This window comes from Bombus fervidus, chromosome 9, assembly GCF_041682495.2.
Source record: "Bombus fervidus isolate BK054 chromosome 9, iyBomFerv1, whole genome shotgun sequence".
Lineage (NCBI taxonomy): Eukaryota > Metazoa > Arthropoda > Insecta > Hymenoptera > Apidae > Bombus > Bombus fervidus.
Genome location: NC_091525.1, coordinates 5,126,332 through 5,140,779, shown reverse-complemented (window position 1 = coordinate 5,140,779; position 14,448 = coordinate 5,126,332). Strand labels below are relative to the sequence as shown.

The 14,448-nt window shown below is 30.1% G+C and overlaps 4 protein-coding genes across 7 annotated transcripts; 2 read left to right on the top strand and 2 right to left on the bottom strand.

The window, feature by feature from the left end:
* Positions 1-466: 466 nt before the first annotated feature.
* Nipp1 (nuclear inhibitor of protein phosphatase 1) lies at positions 467-2,686 on the top strand. Of its 2 annotated transcripts, none has more exons than XM_072009853.1 (6): positions 467-543; positions 917-977; positions 1,053-1,206; positions 1,437-1,657; positions 1,732-1,935; positions 2,011-2,686. In XM_072009853.1, the coding sequence occupies exons 1-6, from the start codon at positions 509-511 to the stop codon at positions 2,371-2,373; spliced, it is 1,038 nt and encodes a 345-aa protein (XP_071865954.1). In that variant the 5' UTR covers positions 467-508; the 3' UTR covers positions 2,374-2,686. The 2 variants fall into 2 exon arrangements, with proteins under 2 accessions (XP_071865954.1, XP_071865953.1); XM_072009852.1 differs by having other exon boundaries at positions 524-783.
* Positions 2,687-2,736: 50 nt separating this feature from the next.
* Positions 2,737-12,961, bottom strand: LOC139990480 (tubulin alpha chain). Of its 2 annotated transcripts, none has more exons than XM_072009821.1 (5): positions 12,820-12,961; positions 4,912-5,131; positions 4,487-4,788; positions 3,776-4,357; positions 2,737-3,567 (listed from the first exon to the last, which is right to left on the bottom strand). In XM_072009821.1, exons 2-5 carry the CDS (start codon positions 5,114-5,116, stop codon positions 3,328-3,330), a joined length of 1,329 nt encoding a protein of 442 aa, XP_071865922.1. In that variant the 5' UTR covers positions 5,117-5,131; positions 12,820-12,961; the 3' UTR covers positions 2,737-3,327. The 2 variants fall into 2 exon arrangements, with proteins under 2 accessions (XP_071865922.1, XP_071865921.1); XM_072009820.1 differs by lacking the exon at positions 12,820-12,961 and adding an exon at positions 5,326-5,466.
* On the top strand, positions 6,269-13,079 carry LOC139990446 (ATP-binding cassette sub-family C member 4). Of its 2 annotated transcripts, XM_072009695.1 has the most exons (18): positions 6,304-6,403; positions 6,484-6,594; positions 6,683-6,817; positions 6,920-7,124; positions 7,194-7,419; positions 7,520-7,676; positions 7,767-8,016; positions 8,099-8,290; positions 8,375-8,661; positions 8,746-8,929; positions 9,033-9,373; positions 9,453-9,654; positions 9,724-9,940; positions 10,007-10,237; positions 10,320-10,550; positions 10,627-10,928; positions 11,007-11,654; positions 11,741-13,079. In XM_072009695.1, the coding sequence occupies exons 1-18, from the start codon at positions 6,330-6,332 to the stop codon at positions 11,819-11,821; spliced, it is 4,074 nt and encodes a 1,357-aa protein (XP_071865796.1). In that variant the 5' UTR covers positions 6,304-6,329; the 3' UTR covers positions 11,822-13,079. The 2 variants fall into 2 exon arrangements, with proteins under 2 accessions (XP_071865797.1, XP_071865796.1); XM_072009696.1 differs by lacking the exon at positions 10,320-10,550 and having other exon boundaries at positions 6,269-6,403.
* Sld5 (DNA replication complex GINS protein SLD5) lies at positions 11,640-13,019 on the bottom strand. The gene has a single exon (XM_072009865.1). It carries the CDS (start codon positions 13,017-13,019, stop codon positions 12,363-12,365), a length of 657 nt encoding a protein of 218 aa, XP_071865966.1. The 3' UTR covers positions 11,640-12,362.
* Positions 13,080-14,448: the final 1,369 nt, after the last annotated feature.

Sequence of the window (14,448 nt, the reverse complement as noted above, 5' to 3'; positions counted from 1 at the left end):
ATTGATTCTTACTTGATTCATCCTCTTCTAATGAATACCACCATAATATCACTATAATAATTTCTGTTACTATTCAGCTAGATTTATTTTAAATATATTAAAAGATTAAAAAGTACATATTTTTCACCATTTCGTTTTTCTTATCATTCTAATCAATAGTATATTGCTTAATTTCCTTTAAAATATTTTCAACAAAAAAATATATGATTTATAAACCTGAGAATCCAAAATAAGAACACTACTCGTATGTACGCAAAAGAATATTAGGATAGGATCAAAATAAAAAATTTATTTTCTTACCATTTTGTCTGCTTTGTATTACAATTTTATTGTTTTAAATATGAAATAAAACATGTAGAATTAGTTATTATGACACGAACACATTAGTTAAAGTTTACATAAAAATTTCTTTAAAATTTTCATTGATATACCCGGGGCACTAAGTTACTTAATTACGCCTTTGAATGATATATGTGCCTATATGTATATGGCATCAAAATAATACCTTATGTTAAAGCTGATAAAAAATAACTTTCTTTCAGGTTGCGTATATGTATGTGCCTACTATTTATATTCTTTTAAGAAATATCCATGATATATGGAATGGAAACGGAAACAGTTATGAAGAATTATCATAAAATTTCATTAACGTTTTTTTAATATGACGTTCTGCTATCGCTGACATCGAATGTGTTTTTCTGCCCGGTTAATTTCATGTCCATTTAACAACAAAGCAAATTATTTCAAAGTGGTGATGGCTAATCATTACGAAGTACCTAATTGGTACGTTTGGAAAATTTTTATTAGACTGTTCCAAATAGTTACTTAACCATTTTAGATACAATATTACTATTTAATATTATAGTATATTTATACCATAAAAAATATTACCTTACACATAGATTATGCTTTTCAGGGCTGGGAAGCCACCAGTTGGATTACATTTAGATGTACTGAAGAATGACAAATTAATTCAAGTAAGGGAGTTATATATTACGCCTAAAGATTTAGGTCTTTTTCAAAGATATATCAGAAATATTATTTTGTTTTAGAAATTAATGGTTGATGAGAAAAAATGTTACTTATTTGGCCGTAATCAACAATTAAATGACTTTTGTATAGATCACGCTTCTTGTTCTCGTGTTCATGCTGCTCTTGTTTATCACAAACATTTAAATCGTGCATTTCTTGTTGACTTGGGTAGCAGTAAGTATTATATCATTATTTTTAATTTATAGCAGTTTAATTCATAACTAACATGTTATATTTTATTATACACATTGATTTTTAATTATAAGAAACAGATTTGTAAGAATCTAATTGTGCAATATAAAATGAAAATTTTTAATGATTTAAATAAATATGAAACTCTTTGTTTTTGAATAAAACATTAAGATTTAAGTTATAAATATTATAAATTTTGACTGATTTTTCAGCACATGGAACTTTTATTGGTAATCTTCGTTTGGAACAACATAAACCCACACAATTACCAATTGATAGTACATTTCATTTTGGAGCTTCTACACGGTATTATATTATTAGAGAAAGACCTCAAACTGGCACAAGACCAATTATAGAGGAATTAGAGAAACTATCAGAAGATACAGATGCTGGTGGTTTATTAGGTTTACCTGAAACAGAAACAGAACTTGATGTATGCCTCGAATAATGTTTATATCTAAATTATATTATTAAGATATAGTTTAATAACTATATTGTTAATTACAGAATTTAACGGAATTTAACACTGCACATAATAGACGTATATCTATGCTAGGAATAACAGACGATGAAATTCATAAACCAACTAGAAAACGAAAGAAAAAAGGAATTACGTTCAATGATGATGAAGAAGTAATAAATCCAGAAGATGTTGATCCGTCAGTCGGAAGATTTCGTAATCTTGTACAAACGACAGTTGTTCCCAGTAAAGTAAGGGTTATTCCAAATCAACATTATATATTATTTATATATGTTTTATAAATTTATTATTCATTGATATTTTAGAGAATGCGTATGGAAGGGGGTTTAATATCCTTATCAGAGGATCATAATCCTTTAAAGCATCTTCAACCTACAACAACTACACCTCAACTCTATCAAGATTTACCACCAGAACAGTTTACTCCATCATCGTTGTCTCTTAATCCATTTTCTAGTGCACTATCTTCATTATCATCACGACTTGGTATTGCATTACCAAATCCAGCTCCTGAGGTAGAGATGACACCCAATCAAATACAAACAGAAACACCACATGTACCAGAAATACCAGGACCTACTGATACACGAACGATGGAACCAAAAAAGAAAAAATATGCCAAAGAAGCTTGGCCTGGGAAAAAACCTATTCCAACACTTTTGGTGTAATAATTAAGCTAAGGAATCTATTTTTATCAGATAGTTTTATTATTTGAGATTTAGGTATTAAGTTATATAAGAATCTATGCATAAATTACTCGTATAAAGGTTCAGGAAGATATTTGGTTAATAGTCAATATCATTATTAAATTCATTTTAATCGTAACTATAAAACTGTATTTTATATAGCAATTTATTCTAATATATACCTTTTTCATCCTTCATTAATCAATTACAATTTTTTATCTTCTTTGTAAAAATCAAAATTGTAATTAAAATTTCTTGTAAGATAAAAAAACATAAATAAATAGAGATTACTTTAGCATTAAGAGAAATATATATATAATAATAAGATGTCACGAAAGTTTTTTTGTGATACAGTACATTATCACTAAAAAAAGTTATTTTCGTTAAGTATATACGGTAAAGTTACTACATTTACTTATGAATGTTGTATATATAAGATATATTCTTTATAAGTAATAACACGATAATATTGTCTTCAGATAATTTAAATATCTTGTTTTGCGAAAGTGACAAATCACGCGTACTTGTTGTTAATGCAATAATTATACTGACTTGGAATTTTGAATAAATTCCACTTCTAGTATTTACGAAAACAGAAAGTACGTTATAATTTATGAGTTTTTTTTTTCAGGTAAAAGTACTGTTTCTAGCACATAGAAATTTATTTTTAATTTAATAATACATCACCCAAAACTTCAAAGCTAACTGGGGGGAATATATTTTTGTTTATTTTATTAATATGTTCTTTTAATAAATTTATAAAAAAATAATTTATTAAAAAGATGAAAATAAGTAAACAAATCACAAGACATAAGAAGCGTAATATAAAATATCAGTCTCTTTGTACACACAATTAATTTGATCATGCATAAGTCCTTTTGTTGGGTAGCTGAAAAATGCCGAAATACTTGCACGGATTACGTGCATTTATATATATTAATATTCCAACGAAGCATCTGGTGTAGTTGACGATTCGAGTGCGACTTCTTCGTAGTCTCTCTCTAATGCGGCAAGATCATCACGTGCTTCTGCAAACTCACCTTCCTCCATACCTTCTCCGACGTACCAATGTACGAATGCTCGCTTGTGATACATAAGATCGAACTTGTAATTTAATTTAGACCAGGCTTCCTCGATAGCTGTTGTGTTCGACAACATTGAAACTGCCCTTTGAACCTACATCATATTTAACTTTGTAACCGCATTTTAAAAATAATATATAAATTGTCTCAAAAAATGTTCAAATAACTGAATTAGTGCTTCAACTATAGTATGTTTAATCCTTTAATTACATGGAAACAATGGAAACAATACCGTGAAACATTAAATTTTGCTCTTTAATTATTACTGATAGTGACAGATATATTTATGTAATAATTGATACCTTGGCAAGGTCTCCACCTGGAACAACAGTAGGTGGTTGATAATTGATGCCGACCTTAAAACCAGTCGGACACCAATCAACGAAACGTATACAACTTTTCCTTTTCATAGCCGCAATTGCCGCGTTCACATCCTTTGGTACCACCTCCCCGCGATAAAGCAGGCAGCAGGCCATATATTTTCCTTCTCGAGGATCGCATTTGACCATTTGATTGGATGCCTCGAAGCATTCGGACGTTATTTCTGCTACGGACATCCCTTCGTGGAAAGCTTTATCAGCCGAAACCACCGGCGCATAAGTCGCCAGTGGGAAATGAATCCTAGGATATGGTACCAAGTTCGTTTGAAATTCCGTTAGATCTACGTTCAGAGCACCATCGAATCTCAAAGAGGCAGTTATCGATGATACCACTTGGCTGATAAGGCGATTCAGATTCGCGTATGAAGGCCGCTCGATGCCAAGCTTCCGTCTACATATATCATAAATCGCTTCGTTATCCACCATAAACGCGCAATCCGAATGGCCGATTGTAGTGTGAGTTGTCAGAATCGAGTTGTATGGTTCTACGACGGCGGTAGACACCTACACATTATTTTTCTTTACGTAAGGATACTGTGTTACCCAATTTCCTATCATATATACAAGGTAATTATAGATAAAACAAACGTGAAAAAAATATCTATCAATTTCTTTCTTTTTGGCTTTGCATACTTGTGGTGCTGGATATACGGCGAATTCTAATTTGCTTTTTTTCCCATAATCATCGGACAGTTTTTGCATAAGCAACGAAGTGAATCCCGACCCGGTGCCTCCTCCAAACGAATGGAAGACGAAAAATCCTTGAAGTCCAGTACATTGATCCGTCAACCTTCTCACTCGATCCATTACAGAGTCTATTACTTCTCTACCAATGGAATAATGACCACGAGCATAATTGTTTGCAGCATCTTCCTTACCCGTGATTAATTGTTCAGGGTGATATAATTGCTTGTAACGTCCTATCCTTACTTCGTCTATAGCGAGTTTTGAAATATTCGTAATTTTAACATCACTCATTACATCAGTCTTCCATAGAGTTTCAAAAGATTTTACGATTTATACAGTTAAGATTTTCTTTTTACGGAAATTAAACTAACCAACGACCGTAGGCTCTAAGTCAACCATCACAGCACGCGGTACCATCTTGCCAGAACTGGTTTCATTGAAAAAGGTATTAAAACAATCGTTTGTCCCGGACACTTTGTCTGATGGTATCGTTCCATCCGGTTGAATTCCATGTTCCAAACAATACAATTCCCAACACGCATTACCCATTTGAACACCTGCTTGACCCACGTGCATTGAAATACACTCACGCTGAAGCAAAATTTATAACTTCCGTTAACGATTAACAATTAAATAAAAATAGTCTTCTGCAATCAAAAAATGCTTTACATCGTTTGAAACTTGAAAATAAACATATATAATTCATTTTACATTGTACTGAACATTGTTAAAAAGAAATATATTGCTTGCGTAATAGAGTATCATAAATTTCATTTACGTCATACCATTTTGATTACTTTAGAATAACACGTATATCTTGAAATATTATTTGAAATTTTCTTGGATTGTCGAACCGAAAAAGAATTGAAGATTTTTCTTAATTACAAGAAATTTTGGAAGTCAGTCATCCGCTACCCAAGAAAAATCCTGTGACAATTTACTTCAGTTGTCTGGACAACGAAATTGTGTAATGAGAATAACAAAAAAAAAGGAAAGTTGAAAGCCATCATATATATTCTTTAATTGATATTTTCATTAAATAAAACACGAAAACCTTGAAAAAATGATAAACGTATGTTCATTACATTATGTTCATGTTACATTATATTAGACCACATTATATTACACAATAAGCTTATCTCTACATAGTTACAGAAGTTCAATAATTCTTTTTTCATTGCTTTTATCTATCTCAGTTCCTTATCTCCATGAAACATTATTCATTGTAATTTTTAATTAAATACATGATTAGCGCTTGTAAGTATATTTTTTTTAACGCAATTCACCTTGTTCTCATATTATATATGATACATTGCATGCTGCGAATAAAAAAGGAAGGATATATTTCTTTCTCTCCTTTTATTAGTACAATTTCTAGAAATAGATAATTAAAAATAACCTGTTAATGGTTGGGATAAGTTAATGCCCTTGACATTTTCGTCACATCCTATCTTCCCACGAATACTATACATTACCGTGCAATAGTTTGTGATCTCGAGAGCCTTATGTAATTACATACATTCAATCGATCGTGCGCGTGTTGTGCACGTGTTATGATTTGTTGAATCATTTCTTAATAGGTTCCTTACTATCTCGTAACAGAAAACTCCTACCAATTAGTTGAGAGAAAAAGGAATTGTTACTCGTGACTCCTTAATGATGACGCGAAGAATTACTGTTGAATTAACGTAAATGTTCCTAATGCTTTTTAGAGTGACTACTCAAATTCTTTTGTGCGACATGGTTTATTCTTGTAGAAATAGCTGTACTATGTGTAAAACGATCGATCATGGATTCTAGTAAGAAGTATGACAATCCTAATCCAAAATTAACGGCGAATGTTTTTAGTAAACTGATCTTTTGGTAAGTTTTCTATATTAATTATAATAATCTTTTTTAAATAGAGCTATTGTTATATAAAAATATTTATTATTATATTTAAGGTGGCTGAAACCCCTATTTTGGTATGCTAAAGATCATGATCTTGAGATTAAAGATATTTATAATGTCATGCCAAATGATGTTAGTCAACATCTTGGAGATAAACTTGAGAGGTAATAAGCATACGTACATAAGAATAATATCAATATTTTGAATCTGATAAAATTCATATCATGAACTATTGTCTTTATTCCTGTCTAGGAACTGGATTAAAGAAGTTAAGTTTGCAGAAGGAGCAAATAGAAAACCTAAATTTTTCAATGCTTTAAGAAAAACATTTATGTGGTCATTTGCTTACTATGGAGGATGGCAGTTTTTGTTAGCAGTTGTTTTAAGGTAAGAACGAGAAGTTTCTTATGTATCATTGCATAATTTTTATCATTATAATGTATATTATTTACTATTATTGTGTAATTTTGAATTACTGTGGAATTCTAGGGTTATTCAACCATTTGTGCTAGGTCTTCTTATCTGGCACTTTGATCCTAGAGCAACATCCACAGCCAATGAAGCATACATTTATGCTTCAGCTGTTATACTTATAGTCTTATGTGGAGCTTTAATTAATCATCATTCTATCTTAGGTTTAATGGAAGTTGGAATGAGAGTAAGAATAGCATGTTCCTCTCTAATGTATAGAAAGGTGAAACAAATTATCATCCATAAATTTATATTTATCAACTATTGTTACTTAAAATACCATTGCTTTTAGATTTTGCGTTTGTCAAGATCTTCTACTAATGTTACTACTCCTGGACAAATTATAAACATAATGTCAAATGATGTAGCAAGATTTGAACAATTATTTGTAGCATTGCATTATATTTGGATCTTACCAATTCAAGGTGCTCTGATTACTTTTATGATATGGGAAAGTGTAGGAATCGCATCTTTAGCTGGTGTTTTTCTTATAACCATGCAAACTGTACCTGTTCAAGGTATGTAAATATGTTATCATGTATCACTATTACAAGTTTGTTTGTGTAATAGCCTTTTAAATTATAAAAGAAGAAACTAACTAATGTGGTTTTATTGTAGGATATCTAGGAAAATGGGTATCAAAATTAAGATTAAAAATCGCAGTTAAGACTGACGAAAGAGTAAGATTAATGTCAGAAATAATTGGTGGAATTCAAGTCATTAAAATGTATACTTGGGAACAACCATTTGAAAAACTTGTTAGCTTTGTTAGAAGGTTTTCTTCCGTGTTTTGTTATGTTATTATTATTATTATACAAGTATTATAAATTATTAAATGTGTTTAAAATGTATAATTACTTTTTAGTCAGGAGATAGACGTACTAACAGTTGCATCGTACTTACGAGGTTTTACCTTAGCTACTTTTGTGTTTACCGAACGTACAACATTATACTTTACAATTATGGCATATGTACTTCTCGGCAACACTATATCTGCCGATAAAGTATTTTCGATGGCACAATACTTTAATATCCTCCAACTTACTATGGCAATATTATACCCTATGGCTGTATCTGCTGCTGCAGAGGCTAATGTATCTATTAAGAGACTTGAAGTGAGATAAATAATTATCATCGTTTTGTTCTATGTGGATTTTATATATGTAATTTATAACATTGATATTAACATTTTTTTAGAATTTCCTTTTATTGAAAGAAAATAATAACATGATCCAGTCACAACAAACCAATGGAGATGGTAGTATTATGATGAAAAATATTACAGCATCTTGGACAGAAAACACAATTGCAAATACGTTACATGATATCAATGTTCAAATAGAACCTGGTAAGCTTTATGCTATTGTTGGTTCAGTTGGTGCAGGAAAGGTAATATATCATCATATATATATATATCCTCAAAAAGTAATGTCTGTGATGCAGAATGCTGCTAATCTTCATGTACATTTTCAGAGTTCATTTCTTCAATTAATTTTAAAGGAACTACAACAGTCACATGGAGAAATAAAAGTAAATGGTACTGTATCTTATGCTAGTCAAGAAGCGTGGTTATTTTCGGGTACAGTGCGCAATAATGTACTTTTTGGGCAGTCTTATGATAAAGAAAAGTATAATGATGTTGTTAGAGTATGTACTCTCATTAAAGATTTTCAGCAGTTTAATTACGGCGACAGAACTTTAGTTGGAGATAGAGGCGCATCACTCAGTGGTGGTCAACGAGCAAGAATTAATTTAGCTAGGTACATATCAACAAGAAATAAACGATATTATGTTGAAATATTAACTTGAAGAACTACTTTTTATTCAAATGATCGTTATAACAGGGCTGTATATAGGAACGCGGATATTTATTTATTAGATGATCCATTATCCGCAGTCGATACTCACGTAGGAAAACAATTGTTCAATGAATGCATCAAAAATTATCTTCGAAATAAAACAAGAATTCTTGTAACACATCAGGTTCAATATTTAAAAGATTGCGATTACATTATTTTATTGAACAACGTAAGTAGTAATGAACAAAACTGTCATTATTATATTACTATGTTATTGTTATGTTATATTATTTTTATAACATTGTTATGTTATAAAGTAATATTTATTTTAGGGCAAAATCGAATGTGAAGGTACATTTGCAGAAATTCAAAGCAAACGTACAGACTTTTTACATATGCTTTCAACAGAAGAAAATAAAGGAGATTCAGAAGTCATGGAAATTAATGATAATACTAATCCTGATTTATCTATTAATTATGATAATGGTAAAGATGATGATGAAACAGAACCAAAAGAAACTGAGGAATTAATGGCAAAAGGAAACGTTTCTAAATCTCTTTATTGGAAATATTTTCGAGCTGGAGGTTCTCTCTTAATGATTCTGATTTTTGTATGGTCTTTAATTTTTGGACAGATAGGAAGTAGTGGTTGCGATTATTGGGTTGCTTATTGGTTAGTATCTATTATTATTTCCTTTTAGTAAGAATTATCTTGTGTATTATCTCTCCTTTTTTGTTTTGTTCTTTTTTAGGACAAAACAAGAAGAAATACGCATTAAACGTAATAGTATTAATCATACAGTTCAACTATCAGAACAAAACCACACAGTACCGTTTTCCGTTGACGGAGATACAAATAAATCAACAAATGAAACGGCTTTATTGGAGATGGATGATTTTAATAGTACAATTTCAAAATTGTTCCCGTTAAAAAATGAGAGTTTTGATAATATTGTTAGTAATTTTACTTTGCTTCCTTTCCAGAAATAGCGACGAATCTTATTTTTTATTTTATATGTATAGACGTGGACTATTAACGCGAGGTCCAATACAGTTTACCTCCATCGTGATACTGCTTTGTGGATTTATGGAGCATTCATCCTTACAAGCATTGTATTGACATCCACAAGAAATATTGTATTTTATAAAATATGTATGAATGCTAGTAAAAATCTTCATAATCTCATGTTTTCGTGTTTATTAAAAGCGCCGATGCTATTTTTTGACACACATCCTTCTGGTAAGTATTTAAAATTATATAAAATAAAATTATACAAAATAAAAATATTATAATGTTAAATTTTAGGTCGCATTCTAAATCGTTTCTCAAAGGATGTTGGATCAGTAGATGAAATTTTACCAAGAACGATGATAGAATCCATCCAAATATTTACAGTAATGATTGGAATTTTAGTTCAAGTTTTCATTATTAATTGGTGGACAATATTTCCAATGTTTATCATGGGTTTCTTATATTGGCAAATACGAAATATTTATCTTAAAACTGCGCAAAATATGAAACGTTTTGAAGGAACTAGTAAGCATTTTGTAATTTATTAGATAAATATTGTTCAGAATGATTAATGTGATATTATTAACAATTCTCTATAAAATTTTAGCCAAAAGTCCTGTTTTCTCCCATGTTAGTTCTTCCTTATTAGGACTAACAACAATTCGTTCTGCTTGCGCGCATAACATGGTTCGGAAAGAATTCGACGTTCACCAAGATCTTCATACTAGTGCTTATTACTTGACAATAGCAACAAGTACTGCTTTTGGATTTGCATTAGATGTTGTGTCTATTTGTTTTATTGCTTTTATTACCTATAGCTTCATCATATTGGATGATGGTAATTTATAAATTTATGCTGTCATCAGAAAAGTAATTAACATTATGTCATTAAATATCTATTTACACATTTTTAGGAAATACATTTGCGGGAAATGTAGGATTAGCCATATCTCAAGTATTAATCTTATGTGGAATGCTTCAGCATGGAATGCGTCAAACTGCAGAAACAATATCACAAATGACAAGTGTAGAACGAATTCTACAATTTACACAACTCGATAAAGAGGGACCATTTGAAAGTGAACCTAATAAAAAGCCGTCTGCACAGTGGCCTTCTAAAGGAGAAATAAATTTCGATCATTTATATTTACGCTATGAAGATTCCGCACCACCAGTCCTTAAAGATTTATGTTTTACCATTAAATCTGGAGAAAAGGTAATTTATTATTGTTTATCAACAAAATTAGCATATTATCTATATATTTAAATTAACCGTTAAGTGTTGCATTTTTAGGTAGGAATAGTCGGTCGCACTGGTGCTGGTAAAACTTCTTTGATATCAGCTTTGTTTCGTTTGACTAAACTCGAAGGTGCTATTTACATAGATAAATTAGATACAAAGCAAATAGGTCTTTATGAATTACGAAGGAAAATCTCTATTATCCCACAAGAACCTGTATTATTCTCAGCGACGCTTCGAGATAATCTCGATCCATTTCATGATTTTGATGATGCTACTCTTTGGGCTGCCCTTGAGGATGTAGAATTAAAATTAAGTGTTTCTTCTTTAGACTATAATGTTGATCAAGGTGGAGCTAATTTCAGTGTGGGGCAAAGACAGTTACTCTGTTTAGCTCGAGCGATCTTAAGAAATAATAAGATTCTGCTTCTTGATGAAGCTACCGCTAATGTCGATCCTGCGACAGATGCCTTAATACAAAAGACTATTCGACAAAAATTCAAGAGTTGCACAGTATTAACCATAGCACATAGGTTGAATACAATCATGGATAGCAACAAGGTGCTAGTTATGGATCATGGAAAAGCAATTGAATTTGATCATCCCTATGTTCTACTTAAAAATGAGCAAGGTCATTTCACTAGTATGGTCAAAGAAACTGGGAAGCTAATGTTTGAACAACTCAAAAAAATTGCAGAAGAGGTATATTTATATTAAATATTCTCTTGTTTATAATATCTGTTTACAACAATTTGTTGTAATTTGTATAAATTTTTATCAAATTTTAGGCTTATAACAGTGTCTGCACCGATGCAGAATTGCAGTCATTACCACAAATTCATAATGGTGAAACAGTGAAAGATAATTAGAATTTTTGTAAATACTAATATTGTTTCTACTTACATAATTATTTATTTTATATTTAATGTATAATGACACTTCTTGCAATCAAAACTTCTTTGAAATATTTCAGTTATAATTTTTTAAACTTTGTTTAATATAAAAATATTGTCCATACACAATGAAAATGTTCACAAGTAAATTTGCATAAGGAGCATAAGTTTGCATCTGCAAAGCATTGTACTTCATATATAATAATATTTTTGATATTGTTTAGATATTTTATAATGCAAAATATATTTTATATATGTTGAAAAAGATTACCATATGAAATTATATGTAAATTCAATGTACAATAACTTTTTAATAAAATATATGTACACAAATGTATGTATATATATATATATACATATTGTCCCAAACTTTTTCTATAATTTTTTGTAACAGATTAATTACACAGATCTATTCTAATATATTAATTTTGTATACTGCAAATAATAAGACTTCATTATACAATGACTATAAAAAGTATTAGATTTCTTTATTCACACTATTAAATTGTATAAGATATTAGATTAATTTAACAGCACCAGTTTTAACTAAATCAGCTACAGCACTATATTGTATAATATGTTGGGAGCCTGGTTCAAGATCTATTTCTTCATCCATTGAACCAGGAAGTAAGATTCCATTAATTCTATCATTAGCCCTTAAAAACACATATGCTTGCATATTAGGTTTTACAGCTAATGTATCAACTTCAAATGTCTGAAAATTTCCAGGCATATGTTGCAAAGCAACTGTTTTAAAAAGTTTTTCGATACTTGCAAGAAACTCTTTCGCAAATTGTAGCTCTGCAACTGATAAGTAACAATCCTCAGAAGATCTGTTAGCTTCTTGAGAAAGTATGTGAATGGTATATTTCTCAATTTTCTCTAATCGAGCTCTGAGATAATTACTTATAACATATTTAATCCTATCTAATTCCATTCTATGTATCATTAATCTTAAATCTCCTTTGTCTAACCTCTTCATGTTTTCTTCCATATGTGTGATTTGCTGCAACATGCAGTCAATTAAATCAGACCGGTGTGGTAAAATCTCAGGAGCGAATTTTTCGTTTAGCCAAGCTTCCTCTATCGCTAATAAAACACTTTGAGCAGTCAGTTCTTCCTCTTCCTGATCACTGTCCTCTGCTATCAATTGTGCTCCTGTATCAACTTCCATGTTTTGTATCGTTTACAAAAAGTTAGCGATCTTATAAACGTTTTAATAAATATACTTTCACTAGAATATTAATTCGTGCTTTAATAATAAATTAATTACTACAATATCGGTTAATCACTGAACAACGTACAAACAATCATAGTATTATTTTAACTCCCAAAGTACGGACAAGTCCGATAGCAGGGTTTATCGAAACGCTAAGAGGTTACATTTCTCGAACAGGTGTTCTGTCATTTATATTATGATTCATATTCTACACAAAATATGTTATATATAGTTAATATTTTCCCACAAATACTGTAAAAGCTACTATATGTAATAAAAAATTGAGTAATACAGTTGTAAATTATAAATGAGTGTGATTTTATATATAAATATATATATAATAAAAAAATATGAAAGAATTAAATATTGTTATTTATTATACACAAAATTAAGACCATTTGTCCATATATAGACATATATTACAAATACATATGTACGAAAATAAAACTGAATGCAAGAAAGATTTTTTTCTTATCCTATACATGTTTTTTCCTCAAAGAACTGTATGATACTGATTTGTTCATCAAATCATCAATTCGTTTCTAAGTCGATTGTCATTTTATGGATAATATAAACTGTTCTGCCAGCGCGTGTGTTATCATTTTAAATTCAGCGAGTCATAAATAACTTAGCCCTAAGAATGGGAAGATTAAATTACCTATATGTATTATGCACCATGTGACTAAATTCGATATTTCTCATTATTTAAACTTGAACCGCGAAATGTATTTTTAAATTTGAAATAGATATATATGTACATGAATGAATGATTATATAATGATTATTATTTTTATATTATTTCTGTATTTCGATTTAAGTACTATGAAAGAACGTGAATGGATTTATGGATTTATGAAGAAGTTAATTTCTGAGAAAACCACATAAGGGTGGTTTCTCGAAGAATGTGACGATCCAAGTTAATGAAAAAGAAGAAGAGTACATTACATACGCTATTATAATAAGCTTCTTATAGCATGAAACCATATTAAAGTTTAAATCTACATAAAACTTATATAGATACCGAAATCACGAGTTTACTAATATATTCGCTTAATTATTGTATTTCATTCTTCGAATCGAAAGAATAGACGAAGACGAAAGAACGAACAAGAGTCTCTCGTTTTTTTCTTTGAATGTATGTGAAACAACTAAGGATGCAAGCGGATATTACTGTAGGGATTATGGTTCGAAATTAAATATAAAAGATGTAGGAGAAGGGTATCAAAAGGATATGGCGATTCTTCGTGTTCTATTCCTACTTTAACGTTGTAAGGTTTCTGTGTGTGGCACTAAAGATACACCAAAGGTATTCTTAAATCCTCGTTAACTTAATAAAGTCCTTCTTAAGACTGTTTACCGTCTTAGATCGTAACAACATATAGAA